Genomic DNA, 14,653 nt, shown 5'->3' with positions numbered 1-14,653 from the left:
GGTATGCAGCAAAGCATTTGTGAAGTCACAACACCCACAACCTTGAGGCGGATGGGCTACAACAGCAGAAGACCCCACCGGGTACCACTCATCTCCACTACAAAGAGGAAAAAGAGGCGACAATTTGCAAGAGCTCACTAAAATTGGACAGTTGAAGACTGGAAAATTATTGCCTGATCTGATGAGTCTCAATTTCTGTTCAGATGGTTCAGAATGAGAACATCGGTCCATCATACCTTACCACTTGTGCAGGCTGGTGGTGGTGGTGTAATGTTGTGGGGGATGTTTTCTTTGCACACTTTAGGTCCCTTAGTGCCAATTTGGCATCGTTTAAATGCCACGACCTACCTGAGCATTGTTTCTGACCATGTCCATCCCTTTATGGCCACCATGTAACCATCCTCTGATGCACAATGTCACAAAGCTCGAATCATTTCAAATTGGTTTCTTGAACATGACAATGAGTTCACTGTACTAAAATGGCCCCCACAGTCACCAGATCTCAACCCTATAGAGCATCTTTGGAATGTGGTGGAACGGGAGCTTCGTGCCCTGGATGTGCATCCCACAAATCTCCATCAACTGCAAGATGCTATCCTGTCAATATGGGCCAACATTTCTAAATAATGCTTTCAGCACCTTGTTGAATCAATGACACATAGAGTTCTGAAGGCGAAAGGGGGTTAAACACAGTATTAGTATGGTGTTCCTAATAATCCTTTAGGTGAGTGTGTAGTAAAGAAACTCAGTCTTTTACCATTAAAATCACAATCATTTTTTACAGTGCAGTTTTTAGGGTGTGCTAGGTAGTTGTTAGGCCAAGTCGAAAAAACCTTTGCTGCATCCCAATTACAATTCCTAAATAGTATTAGAAATTAGTGTGTTCCAAACCATATATGTTGAAAGGAGTATTTATACACGGGTGATCTACTTTTTCCAGTTAGAAAGTGTTCAAACATAGTGGACGTCAGAGTCTGACGGTTAAGTAGAGAGGTTTATGCTGCATTCCAGATGAGGTTAAATGTGTAAATATCCCAAATTAAATGTCCCATTTCAGACTTCGATGAGTTCCAGACAATCAGATGTCAAGTTCACATGTTGACCTTATGATGTCACCAAGACAAGAAACTGAATAAAAAACAACTTTATGCCTACTCTTTACTGAGTACTATGAATTCGGATATTCTTTTGTCACATACAGTTTTTGCCTAATAGGTAAGTATGGCATTTCGGATGCAGCCTACAGTATCTCTCAATAGGCTTTGTTTAAATGAAACCCCTCCCCTTTGAATCTGATGCACTGTTCAAATGGCAAATAGGTTCACACATTGTGTTTTAGTCTTTTAGCGCCATTCGCCGGACATTTTGTTTCAGAACTGCCGCGATATGTACAACAACTTTGTAAAATCAAACATTATTGACAAATTCACATTCTGTTGCGGGTAAATCTGAACACGCTTTTAGCACCACTATAGACATTTCACATTGAACGTGTCGCAAAACATGCAAGAAGCCTAGGTTGAAATCGTAAGTCGTAAGAAAAGTAACCGCAGCAATCGTAAAAAAAGTAACCACACACCACCTCTTAATACGTGACATGATTTGAGGTCATGTCACTTATGTTTGTCTAACTGTACTGAAGTTCTAAGGGTGCAAGTTAGTTCAAATCTCTAACCTTATGAAAATCCTGTCATCCTTTACTCACCCCCCTGTTTTTCCAAAACTGCATGACTTTCTTTCTTCTGTGGAACATGTCAGGTCAAGTCATCTTTATTTATATAGCGCTTTTTACAACACTATCAATGCAGCTTCACAGTGATAACATGAATATAATACAACAAAGTTTGTTTCTAGAAGAAAATTGCATCCACCTTAATTAAGGCAGATCAATATTGTTGAATATTAAAAAGATTTTTTAAATATTAGAGAAATGTTACACTTGTTTTTTTTTTTTTCATATGTCAATGGTCACCAAAACTGTTTGGTTTCTGACATTCTTCAAAATACCTTTGTGTGTGTGTGTGTGTTCTGGAGAAGAATGAAATTCAGAACTATCCCAATAAGCATGAGCAAAAAGTCATGACTGCCTTAGCAAACACCTCCAGTGTGCCAACCTAAAGCTTGGTTTATCATTCGCAAAAATCACAGAATTTTGTAAGAAGTGTTTAACAAAAACATGGTTTATGAACCTTTTGAAAAACACACCTTCAGTAAGCAACCTTGATGTTTGGCCAGAGAAGGACTATTTTTAGCTCAGATATGATACTTTACCTTCTGTGAGGAAATCGATAGTGCCATAAGGTTTCGTTTCCCGTAACTTTGAGGCCCTGCCTCAGATGATTCAAACATCCCCAAAGCAAAGAATGATCTTGCATCGATGGTGTGATGCAATGCAATAGGGACAGAAGTGGGCTGTTTGTATCAAAGATTTGAACAAAAACACTTGAGGTGAATGCGAAAAGAGCACTCTACATCAACAACATCATGCAGTCACATTTAATTTTATATATTTGGCTGCATAGGAAGCCCTTTACCCAATGAATTAAATGGTATAAAATAAATAAATAAATCCGATGAATGCGTCAGTTCATATAGATTTATTTGATAGCCTTTTTTTTAAAAGAAAAAACCCTGAGCTGGCTTTAAAATGGATAATCTGTATGCAGAATTGATTAATTCTGACTGTGCAGGAGTAGATTAGCTGTTGCAAGCAGGGCTTTCAAGAGTCTATTGATTGCCCGCATGAGCCACTTGGCCGTATTGACGTCTCTCACAGTCTAATTTTACCTTTAAATTTTTTTTATTAATTTTAAGATACATTATATCTCGCAAATCCTTGCACAAATTATCTGGTAGGTCTATGCATAAACCAGGAGGGACGATTTGGTGTTCACCAAGTTGAGTGAAATGAAATAGAGTCTTTTTTTTCGCTTTCCCCATTTGTACCACGAGAGGATAAAAAAAAAGAGCTTTGAACTTCATACGCTCAAGCATGTTTGCCTCTGGTGGAGAGTCTTTCGGAGAGTAATGGGGGATTCTCAAGGCGGTAGCGCATATTTTATTTATTGTTCACTGCAGTACTTTCTGATGTTGCTAGGAGTTAAGTTTAAAAAATGAATTTACCTCCAAAGTTAGATTTTTTTTCATAGGCTAACTATTTTATGCTAATTAGCTACTGACTGTTAAGAAGATAGGCACATTATGTCAAATAAAGTTATTGGTTTCAGATGGCAATAGTTAAAGGTTAAGACAGTTAAAGTAGCTTTTTACATTTTATTATATGGCTGTGGTGAACTTATGACGTTCGCTTGGTTTTTGGATTCAAAAACATCAAAATGAATAAGCAATAGGCTATTTTCTACCCTAGTTTTGAGCCTAGCTCAGAACTGATGATTCATATGGGAATGATTCGCCCAATGTTCGACCCAGAGTCCATGTTGCACAATTCCTGTCAGATCCAATATAGACGGCACAGCACCGTTCTTTACTCTTAATCGGTCTGCAAATCCAGTCTTGTTTACAAAACAATCCTCAGTGAAATGAAGTTGACAGACGGACGTTCGCAGATGTTTTACCTCATCAGTGGAACATCATTAAAAATAAAGTTTAACCATGCATTCCTATTGGAATCCAGAGGAAGCTTATGCAGCGACTGTCGTCTTCCACAACCAGGTACTGCACAATATTTTGTATTGCTTGATAGCTCGGTCTAGTTTGTTATCACAAGGCCTACCTGTATGTTATTTAGTGCGTGTAATCCGCGTATCGGTGGGCGGGGCTAAACCGGCAGTAGTCGTTGATCTTCTTCTGCGGGGGAGGTGTTTTATCGTCTTTGACGTCATAGTTCCCCACTTTGATAAACGAGTCGTTTGCTGAGGCTGGTGTCAATAAAAGCTTTTATTGGACTAACAAGGACGTTTTCAGTTCTGAAACTTACAGGATATTCTTATAATATGATGACCTCTTAGATGTTAAAAGCTCAAGGAAAATTTGATTTCTCAGTTCATCACCCCTTTAAAATATGCGTGTAGCTTGGAAACCAGCAGCAGAATCTCTAATAATACTGGTCAAGGTGAACACAAATACAATCTTTCAGTGTTTTGTGATATTAGATACCATTCGTTGGTTTCGTTGCGTGCGAATGTTGTCAATCTGTCTCTTAATCGTGAAGATCTCTGACGTAACCTTATTAAATTTAGTTGCGTTCCACTCTGCTGTTCTCTCATAACTCATCACTTCTGTATCTTCAGGCTCAAGCAGGGGTTTTTGACTCCAGTTTTTCAGTGCGTGGTTGTGTGGAGATAAGGGGTCTTTATTGCTAGACCCTGCTAATCTGACTTGGCAGGGGGGATTGAGGCTGTCCGGATTGTGACGCCTCCATCAAGCTTGACTTTTCCGTGGATGGCCCCAGCTGGTCTGGATACGTCTTTAATGAGTGATGAAAGGGGCAGACGTAGAGCCGGGCAGGTTGTGGGGGTCTCCCTCTTCTAATCCACTGTGTCTGTCTCTCAGCCCTTGTTTAGGTGCATATGCCTTCCAGCAAATCCAGAGATGTGATTCATTTTTACATGAGAATAGCATTGTCATTGGGTTTCCATCTTGCATTGGGTGTAAAGGTGAACACTCCCAACAAATCTTATTTCATCTTTATCTTGATTTCTTAAAACTTGAAAAATGGCCTTTCCTGACGATATTAAGAGACGTGTACTTAAATGTCATCCACTGATTTTTTCTTCACTTTTTAAATGTAATAGAAAAAAAGATATATATATATACAAAAAAAAAAATACAATTCATAAAATATTTAAAAGATGTAAATGTATTTTATTGTAGCCTAACTGCCAAGGCAACATTTCTGATTTTCACATAGTTCAACTTGATGCACTAAAATAACAACAACAAAAAAAAAAAACTAAAAATATAAACATAGTATTTCAATAGGCCTAATACTAAAAATAACAGTGTTATGAAGATTTTTACTGACAGTGTAAAATATAAACTTCTGACATAATTTTGTGTCATAAAATAAAAATCTTCAAAATTTAACTTCCTTGAAAAAAAAAAATAACACCAAGGTTTTGGCACAACAAGAGGACGTGTTAATAATACCGCAATTGTAATTGATTAAAAACTATTTTTTTGAGAGAATATATTTAAAAGTTATATTGCTTTAAGAATGCTATATATATATATATATATATTAGGGCTGTCAAACGCGATTGATCGCACCCAAAAATAAAAGTTTGTGTTTACATAATATATGTGGGTGCACCGTGTATAATTATTTTATATATATAAATACACACTCATGCTTGTATATATTTAAGAAATATTTTCATGTATATACTGTATATAGATTTATATATAATTTAGACTATATATAAATATATTATATATAAATAATATTTTTTTCTTAAATATACATACATGTGTGTGTGTATTTATATATACAAAATACACAGTGCACCCACATATATTATGTAAACATGAACATATATATATATATATGTATATATATACTGTAATGTATGTATATATATATATACGCATACATACACACAAACTATATTCCATTATATATATACATGTATATACAGTATATATATATATACGCATACATACACACACACACACAAACTATTCCATTATAATAAAAATAAAAAAATGGTGTTTCAGTATACTGATTTTATTTGTGTAAAAAATACATCACAATACAAACACAAAAATATTTTTATTGTTATTTACAGTCATGGCCAAAACAATCCAAGTACTATATTTGCACTTGCAACTCAATCCAAGTACTATGTTTAAGATTGAGACTGTGAACAAACTTTGGGTCTTCCTGTGGCGGCGATGAGGTCCTGCACAAGCCAATTCTCCTCTGAACGTCAAGGAAAATACCTTAAAATATATCCTCAAAGAACTTGCTGTAAAGTGTAAAGCCAGTCAGGCTGTTGGACACATCAGTTTGGGCCTGTGGGACATTTGGGTTAATCTAACGCAGATCTAACTGTACTGAACATCAAAGGCACTGAATCGTAAATGAGAAAACCCAGCGACTTTGAGGAAGAAGAGATGGACCGCATTTCAAATGTCTGAGGAAAATCGCCTGATTACACATGCATTGCTTTGAAGCTGGACTGATTGTGGCACATGTATGTTAATGTCATTGCCCCGAACAGATTGCGCGCTGCCTCCCCCTGGTGGATGGATCGTGCTATTACACCACAGCTCTTGTTCAGATGTTACATATAAAGCATCAAACCTCATCCAGTCCTTTATTTTGCTTTCTAATCTTTCCTACGACGTCCTGCAGTTGGCCCACAGTCTCCACCATGTGTCGGACGCTGTCTTGGACACTTCCCATTCCCTCTCGCCTCCACGAAAGACCCAGTTCCTCGATCCATCTCAACACTTCATCGATCTGTTTCTGCGTTTCCTTCTGCTCCTCAAGCTCAGCGAGAAGCGCTTGCTTGGCGCACACCTCGGCTTCATAAGCCTGCAGCAGTTTCGCGACCGAGTCCTGCAGCTTGGTGAGCTCTTCTTTGCCTGCTGGGTGCTTCTGGTGCAGCTGGTCATCGGGCAGAAGGACGTTTTGAGGAACGGAGAGGACGCGGTCCACCAGCATCCCCTTCATGCGCTGAAACATGACTTCGAAGCGCTCCTGTAAAAACTGTCGCAGTTTTTGGGTGCACTCTCTGGCTGTCAGTCGGAGCTCTGCTGGGGGGTCACGGCCCGGACACAATCTTTTCACAAACACGGACTCGACTGCGACCAATATGTGATTGAGAGAGTCTCGAAAGGCATCACGAACTCGTAGTGTGCAGGTCTCCGGGGTGAAGCCGAAAAACTGCGCTTCATACAGCTGGAGGGATTCAGATCCCACTGAAACTAGTGATAAGAGAGACAAGTTACTGAAGGCCACAAATACATACATTTTATAGATGTACAGTGCCGGTCAAAAGTTTGGATGCATTATTATTTTTAATGTTTGCTCATCAAGCCTGTATTTAAAATACAGGAAAAACAAGTAATATTGTTATTTACTTTATCTATCTATTTTAATATAATTTACTAAACTTTATCATTTATTTCTGTGATGCAAAGCTGCATTTTCATCAGCATCATTACTTCAGTCTTTGAGTCACATGATCCTTCAGAAATCAGTCTAATATGCTGATTCAAGTTGGTGCTGCTTAATATTTTTAAAAACCTATTAGACTTTTTTCAAAATTATTTGATGATTAATACGTTGATACAAAAGTTTGGAGTCTGTAAATTTTTTTTAATTAATACTTTTATTATCTTTGCATCAACTAAATTAATTATATGTTTAACAATATAATTACCGTTTATTTTCCTGTATTTTTAAAAACAGCCTTGGTGAAAATAAGGCACTTCTTATGCACTTCAAAACATAAATAGTAATGTTTCCAAACTTTTGAACGGTACTGTACACACACACATTTATATATATATATATATATATATATATATATATATATATATGTGTGTGTGTGTGTGTGTGTGTGTGTGTGTGTGTGTGTGTGTGAAAGATTGCTTGTAGCATTGTCGTAGTTTCAAAGGGCTAAATTACTGATGTTTCTCAAAATATTAAAGAACTAGCCGTATGAAACCATGACAATAACATGTATCTACATGTAAAATTGACTAAATACTTTCTAACATCCAAGAATTACAGATAAAATAACATAAATAAGCTTATCCGTGTTACCTCTGCTCTCTGCCATCTCTACAGCCCGCGCTCAGTTAAACCTTCTTCGTGCGTGCGTCACTCAGTGAAATCGCGTTGGAAAGTGCAGCGTCGCCCCCTGCTGATTGGGAGCACAGCGGTGAAGGTGTCAACAGAAGATTTTCGACTTGACCTTTTTATTAAACAATATATAATATCTGTATGTATTGTTCTTGTTCTTCTTTGTTTGTTTGATATGGACCCAGAGGTCTGAAATAAAGAGTAATAATAATAAAAAGTTAAAAACCCATGAGCCATTGGTTTGTGAAGCATTTTTTTCATAGGGATTTATAAAAGGTCTTCGATAAACAACCGAACCAGTTGAATCACAACATTACAAACTTTGATTTGAAGCAAAATTATATATATTTATTATATATTATATCAGAAGCAGTATTAATCATGCCAAAAATATGAATAATAAAAGTTACAGTGGTAACACTTTACTTGAAGGGGTTTGCATAAGCCTTGACACTTTCATAACCATGACATGACATATGTCTTGAATATTAATAAGGGTTTATGTATGTTTATGACATCTGTCATTAAGTGTCTTTTGCTCAATAATGACATTTTGAATGCAAATATGACATTGTTTGAGATGTCTTTGACATCTTGACATAAACCATAACACCATACATACCTGTCAGTGTCTTTGTCATGACAACTTGACATAAACTTAAGTTAAACTGTCATGTGGTTGGCTTTGACATTGTGTCACACAGTGTCATGAATATTTTGCTTGACCTCACGTACAGTGGTACTAATTGAATTTGTCATTAAAAAGTTATAATGGCTTCATGACAGCCAATGTCAACACCAACCACCTGACAGTTTACAGTAATGTAATGTTAACCAGTAACGCTGATCATTGAAATCTGCTATGTCATGACATATTTATGACAGGTGGTTGTGTTGTCTTAGTAATGTCAAGGTGTCATAACAAAGACATCTCATACAATGTCATAGTTGCATTAAAAATGTCATAACTGAGCGAATGACAATGACAGTTGTCACAAACATGCATACAACTTCCTTCACATTCATAACATTATGAAGGTGTCATGTTCTTATGCACACCCCTTCAAGTAAAGTGTTACCGTTACATTTATACCAAGAATTTAATCACATTCACTATATATATATATTACCTGATTGATTTAATGTCTAAAAACTTTAAACCTATGTTAAACCAGTCGATCCTAAAATATATCCTAAAGTCTTGTTTATGAATAATATTTGTTTAGTTTCCATAACCTATGCATATAAAGCATGATGAATATGGAGTCCAAAGGTGGCAAATGTAAACAAACACTACAATATTTACATACTTTTATTGACGATCTTTCCCAACCAATCAAAATATGCCATTTTTCAAATGACCGGGATAACACGATGATCGACACTTTAGACGACCAATCCGAGCAGTGAATTCACAAAGCGCTGACCAATTGGAAACATCACAAACTAAAACCGCCTCCTCATTTGCTTACCCAGGTGATGACGTGTCAAGAAGGTGCCGGAAGCCGCGTTGTCCCTCCAAAAAATGGCATACCAGACAATCCGACAGGAATATTTACAGATTCCTGTGGTTACTAGAGCTTATACCACCGCCTGCGTACTCACTACAGCAGCCGTGGTAAGTAAATTGGACGAATATTAGGGTCTTGAGCGCTATTGTCATCCGTGGCCTCGTCCCTATGCAGTTGAAACACAGCTGGTATCCTGTGGCAGACTGGCTGTGGTGTTATTGGGACACGTTTACGTAAACCCGTCTTTAAAATGTGTATTTATGTTAAGTGTAATGGCTCTAGGTTTACATATCACTTAGTTTGGTTTCCAGTTGACCTTTCTGCCTTTCATATCTTAATTCCTGTGTTTAAGTTACATTAATTTAGCTGACTTACCTCAAACGAGCTGCTAAAAGTAACTTTACTTTTGATATCAGTTATTATTTGAGTGTAGTAGCTGCTATCAATGCAACAGTACACTGTTTGTTAACCTACAGCATGTCATTCGTATCTGACTGTGGTTGACTTTGTGTTCACAGCAATTAGAACTCATCACACCTTTCCAGCTTTACTACAACCCAGATTTAATATTGAGGAATTATCAGGCAAGTGTCATCAGCTGTGTTTCTTTGAAGAGTTTTGTGCCTCTTTTTATTTGTATTCATGTAAAGCCTGACATACAATCCTAGTCAGAAAAAAAACAGAACAGTTAATTGAACCTTTTAGAATAATAATAAAAAAAAGTTTCCATGTCTGTTTTATGGTCTGTGTACTCTTTGATACATCAGGCTTTTATGGCCCATATCGTATGACATACTGAGAATATCATACTTTTATTCAGAGGCCCACACTAAACAAAAATATGCAATTTCTTTAGTTGTAATGTACATAATTCAGTAAGATCTGTTTAACTGACTCATTATAAGCTGCAAATAAATATGATACATGTTCGCTCTATATCTCTGTCTTAGTTGCATGATATTTAAATGCTTGGATGTATGCTCAAAGCTCTGGAGATTGTATTGTGGATATGAGGATGCCAAAACATAATGCAATACAATGATGATTGAGAGAGTCCTCAAAAAGCCTGTTGCAACAAATTTGATACTCATATTTTTAACATGTTATTTTTCTAAAGATTAGACTAAACAGTCCAGTAAAAGTTCAGAGATTTTACAGCAACACCTACATCACAACCTGAAGGGGTGTTTTTAGGATCATACTAAAAGGCTTTTTACTTACTGAAAAAGTATGAACTATCAATCAGATGACAAGGCATGTAGGCTTAGTTGATTGTGAGTTTTGATTTGGATAATTTAGAAGCCTTGGAAATTCATATTTATAGGGCTAATATTGCAGCATGTGATTACATTTCTTCTTATTATTATTATCATGGTTGAGAACAGTTGTGCATTTTGGTGGAAATGGTGATACTTTTGTTGATAATGGTAATAATTATCAACTTCTGCCTTGGAAATTCATGTATCGGATATGATACAGTTAGGTTAATAATTATAGGGTTAATATTGCAGTGTGTGATTCTAATTTTGTGTGTGTGTGTGTGTTCATAGGTATGGCGGATAATAACCAACTTTTTGTTTTTTGGTCCGGTTGGGTTCAACTTCTTATTCAACATGATATTTTTGTATCCTTATTAAAACATAATATATTGATAGTAAATCAGTAGATTGTGAAGGTGGCAGTGTGTGAAATGGATAAGTCTGAGTTTCCTTAACTGGAGTCTCACAGGTACCGGTACTGTCGGATGCTGGAGGAGGGATCCTTCAGAGGGAGAACCGCTGATTTTGTCTTTATGTTCCTCTTCGGTGGCCTTCTCATGACTGTATCCTTCACGTTTTCTCAAAAGAGAAACACATTTATCTGTGTTGAACAGCAATTGATGTCGAAAATGTAGTTTATGTATTTAATTAGCACATTTTATTCACAATGATCATTCGAAATGCTCTACACAGGGATGCATGATTTTACATGGTGAGCTCTTGTTTGATAAGGACTTACCTGAAAAAGCTATTTTTACAATTTGTAGAAAATGTAATTTGTGGTAAAGTAACTCACCATCGCCATCAAGGCCTGTTCACAGTAAGGATAAATATAAAGAATAGCCGAGTCCAAAACCACAACTAAAAAAGTAATGCCACAGAGGAGTGATATTGTTGGAATCACTTTCACAACAATTATTTTTAGCTAATGAACAATAAAAACATTGACAGCCAATTAGAATACGTCCTGCTTTAAACTAAAAACTACTGCATGCACTTATAGAATGAACTGAACAATATCAACCGCACGTGTGTACGCTATTATATTTCTCATTTATCTTTATAGTTACTTGGTGGGAACAGGCCTTAAGAATAGCCTTAGCTACTGCCAAAGACTATTTTGAAGATTATTGGAGCGCATTTTACAAGAACATACTATTTCAACAAGTCAAGTGACCTTTATTTATAATGTATTTTACAATACAGTTTGTTTCAAAGCAATTTTACAGAGATACATAATGCAACAAAGTTTGTTTCCAGAAGAATAAAGTGTCGCAGTCAAACTTCAGTCTTTCTACTTAAAAAACATCAATGTGAAATACATTTTTAAATTGACCAGCATGAATATTGTTTCTGTACCAAATCCTTTAAGTGTACATAGGCATAATAAAAAAAAGTAAACAGAAAAGGTTCAAATCATTTAAGATCGTTTGATTAAAATAGACTGAAAAAAGATTGGATTTCATTGGAAAAATAAGTGTAAATAAAAGGTTATGAATTGAATAAAATAAGTGTAATAGTTGAGCATACATATTGCATAGAAGACAATGTTCCAATTTAGGCGTTTATTTATTAACATAATATCGTAATATGCTTAGATTATATGTAAAAAGGTTGCATAATGCAAAATGAGTTTTCCCTTACTCTAACCTAATATAGAAACTAATATAGAAACATCCATGAAAGATGATCTGTTTGACCTCATTTTGCCTTTAGTCTAATCTTGTGATGAAACATCAGCTAAAACGTGTTAAATATACACACAATATTCCCTTATTTCAAGACTTCTGAACATAAACCTTGCCTTTGGGTTACATTTTGCTCAAATACGAATGATTTTCTTAATAGTTGTGCAGATATTTGGCACGTTTGTGAATCTTGTGTTCTTAGGTCAGGCTTTTACCATCATGTTGGTGTATATCTGGAGCAGGAGGAACCCAAACGTGCGCATGAATTTCTTTGGCCTTTTGAACTTCCAGGCGCCCTTCCTCCCTTGGGTGCTCATGGGATTCTCTCTGCTGCTAGGGAACTCCATCATTGTGGACCTTTTAGGTAGAAAATTACTGATTTGTTAGATTTATTCACTTTTCTTGTGCTGACACGTTTTGACTACAAACAGGTCAAATTTTATTCATTATCAATTCAGTTTTTAATATGAAGTTTATATGTTCTGTCATTTTAATTTAAGGCATTGCAGTGGGACACGTGTACTACTTTCTAGAGGACGTGTTTCCCAACCAACCAGGTGGCGGCAGATGGCTGAGGACTCCCTCTTTCCTGTAAGTAATGATGTCTTCGCAATGTCAAGGGGCTTTCGATATATATATATAACTAAGAACCTTGTTACTATATGGAAATTTGCAGAGCCCAGATGCTCAAATAAATAAAGACGATGATATATCCTGTCAAAAGTTTTGGAACATTAACATTTAAAATTGCTTTTTGAAAGAAGTCTCTTATACTCACCAAGGCTGCGTTTATTTAATCAGTATTTCACTATATTACTGTTTTTACTGTATTTTTATTACAAATTAAAAGAACTGTTTTCTATTTGAATAGATTTAAAAATTTCATTTGAATCCTGTGATTCAAAGCTGAATTTTCAGCATCATTTCTCCAGTCTTCAGTGTCACATGACCCTTCAGAAATAATAACAGAAGTTATTATTATTATTATCAATGTTGAGAACAGTTTTGCGGCTTAACATTATTGTGGAAATGGTGATGCTTTTTTTTTTTCACGATTCTTTGATGAATTGACAGGTCAATGAACAGCACTTATTTGCATTTATTAATGCATTTATTAAATAGAAATCTTTTGTAACATTATAAAATGTCTTCACTGTGACTTTTGATAAATGTAATGCACCCTTAATGAATAAATGTATTAATTTCTCTCTCTCTTTTTAATATTACCTTAAATGTTTGAATGGTGTCATTGTTCCCACAAAAATGTTGATAATATCGTTCATAATAATAATAATAAGAAGAAATGTTTCTTGAGCAGAAAATCATCATTTTGGAATGATTTCTGAAAGATCATGTGACCCTGATCATGTGACACTAATGATGCTGAAAATTCAGCTTTGGCATCAGAGCAATAAATTAACTAAATGATTATTAATTTAATTTAAATTAATTAAAAAATACAATAAACTCATATTTTTATATTAAACTTTAAAATAAATTTTAATATTTTTATAAAATTTCTTTAGCAGACATGTTTCTTGAGCAGAAAATCATCATTTTGGAATGATTTCTGAAAGATCATGTGACACTGATCATGTGACACTAATGATGCTGAAAATTCAGCTTTGGCATCAGAGCAATAAATTAAATAAATTATTATTAATTTAATTTACATTAATTAAAAAATACAAAACTCAAATTTTTACATTTTTATAAAATTTCTATTTTAATACATTTTTAAAGTTTAATTTTAAAATGAGTTTTTATTGTATTTTTTCAACAAATAAATGCTGCTGCGGTGAAGAAAAGAGACTCTTTTCAAAAATATAATATTGTGCCGATCTCAAACTGTTGATTGGTGTGCCATTTTTATCCTTTTTTCAATCCCAAAAACAATCAAATAAAAACCTCTAGTTAATATTTGACTTTACTTTGAAGTAAAACCCCCCTTTTTTTCAACCTTTCCAGTAAGATGCTCTTTGATACACCCGAGGAAGATGCCAACTACAACCCTCTCCCTGAGGAGCGTCCAGGAGGCTTTGCCTGGGGTGAGGGTCAGCGACTAGGAGGCTAGTCTCAGCACCCGTGTGCCTGCCGATTAATGGACATCTCTGAGAGCAAGAGAAAGAAAATATATTTTCTACTTGTTTCTCTTGTGTACAAAAGAACGTGAGCTCTACTCATCGAGCAAAAAGGGACACTTGCAGTTTGTGTCCCATAATGCTCCTCTGACTGTGGGCATGGGTTTAAAAAGAACTGACTTTTGCCATGTTGCTGCCCTGCACAACAGTGATCACAAATCGAGCAGCTGTGAAAGAGAAATATCTATTGATCGTCACCATTTTACTTGTTTTCTTTTCTTTTTTTAAGAATAAATGTATGTACAAAGTTTGAGTACTGCTTGATTGTGTTCAAGTTCAA

At 35.5% G+C, this 14,653-nt stretch overlaps 2 protein-coding genes across 2 annotated transcripts; one reads left to right on the top strand and one right to left on the bottom strand.

The window, feature by feature from the left end:
• Positions 1–5,665: 5,665 nt before the first annotated feature.
• Positions 5,666–7,877, bottom strand: mis12 (MIS12 kinetochore complex component). The gene is made up of 2 exons (XM_039662039.2): positions 7,736–7,877; positions 5,666–6,891 (listed from the first exon to the last, which is right to left on the bottom strand). Exons 1-2 carry the CDS (start codon positions 7,749–7,751, stop codon positions 6,260–6,262), a joined length of 648 nt encoding a protein of 215 aa, XP_039517973.2. The 5' UTR covers positions 7,752–7,877; the 3' UTR covers positions 5,666–6,259.
• A 1,359-nt stretch (positions 7,878–9,236) lies between these two features.
• On the top strand, positions 9,237–14,626 carry derl2 (derlin 2). Its single transcript, XM_039662038.2, has 7 exons — positions 9,237–9,392; positions 9,804–9,869; positions 10,836–10,909; positions 11,014–11,107; positions 12,401–12,596; positions 12,733–12,823; positions 14,201–14,626. The coding sequence occupies exons 1-7, from the start codon at positions 9,300–9,302 to the stop codon at positions 14,304–14,306; spliced, it is 720 nt and encodes a 239-aa protein (XP_039517972.2). The 5' UTR covers positions 9,237–9,299; the 3' UTR covers positions 14,307–14,626.
• The last annotated feature ends 27 nt before the right edge of the window (positions 14,627–14,653 follow it).

Source organism: Pimephales promelas, chromosome 4, assembly GCF_988280905.1.
Source record: "Pimephales promelas chromosome 4, fPimPro1.hap1.1, whole genome shotgun sequence".
NCBI classification, from domain to species: Eukaryota; Metazoa; Chordata; class Actinopteri; order Cypriniformes; family Leuciscidae; genus Pimephales; species Pimephales promelas.
Note: the sequence above shows the minus strand (reverse complement) of the source record. Positions and strands in the feature narration are given on the sequence as shown.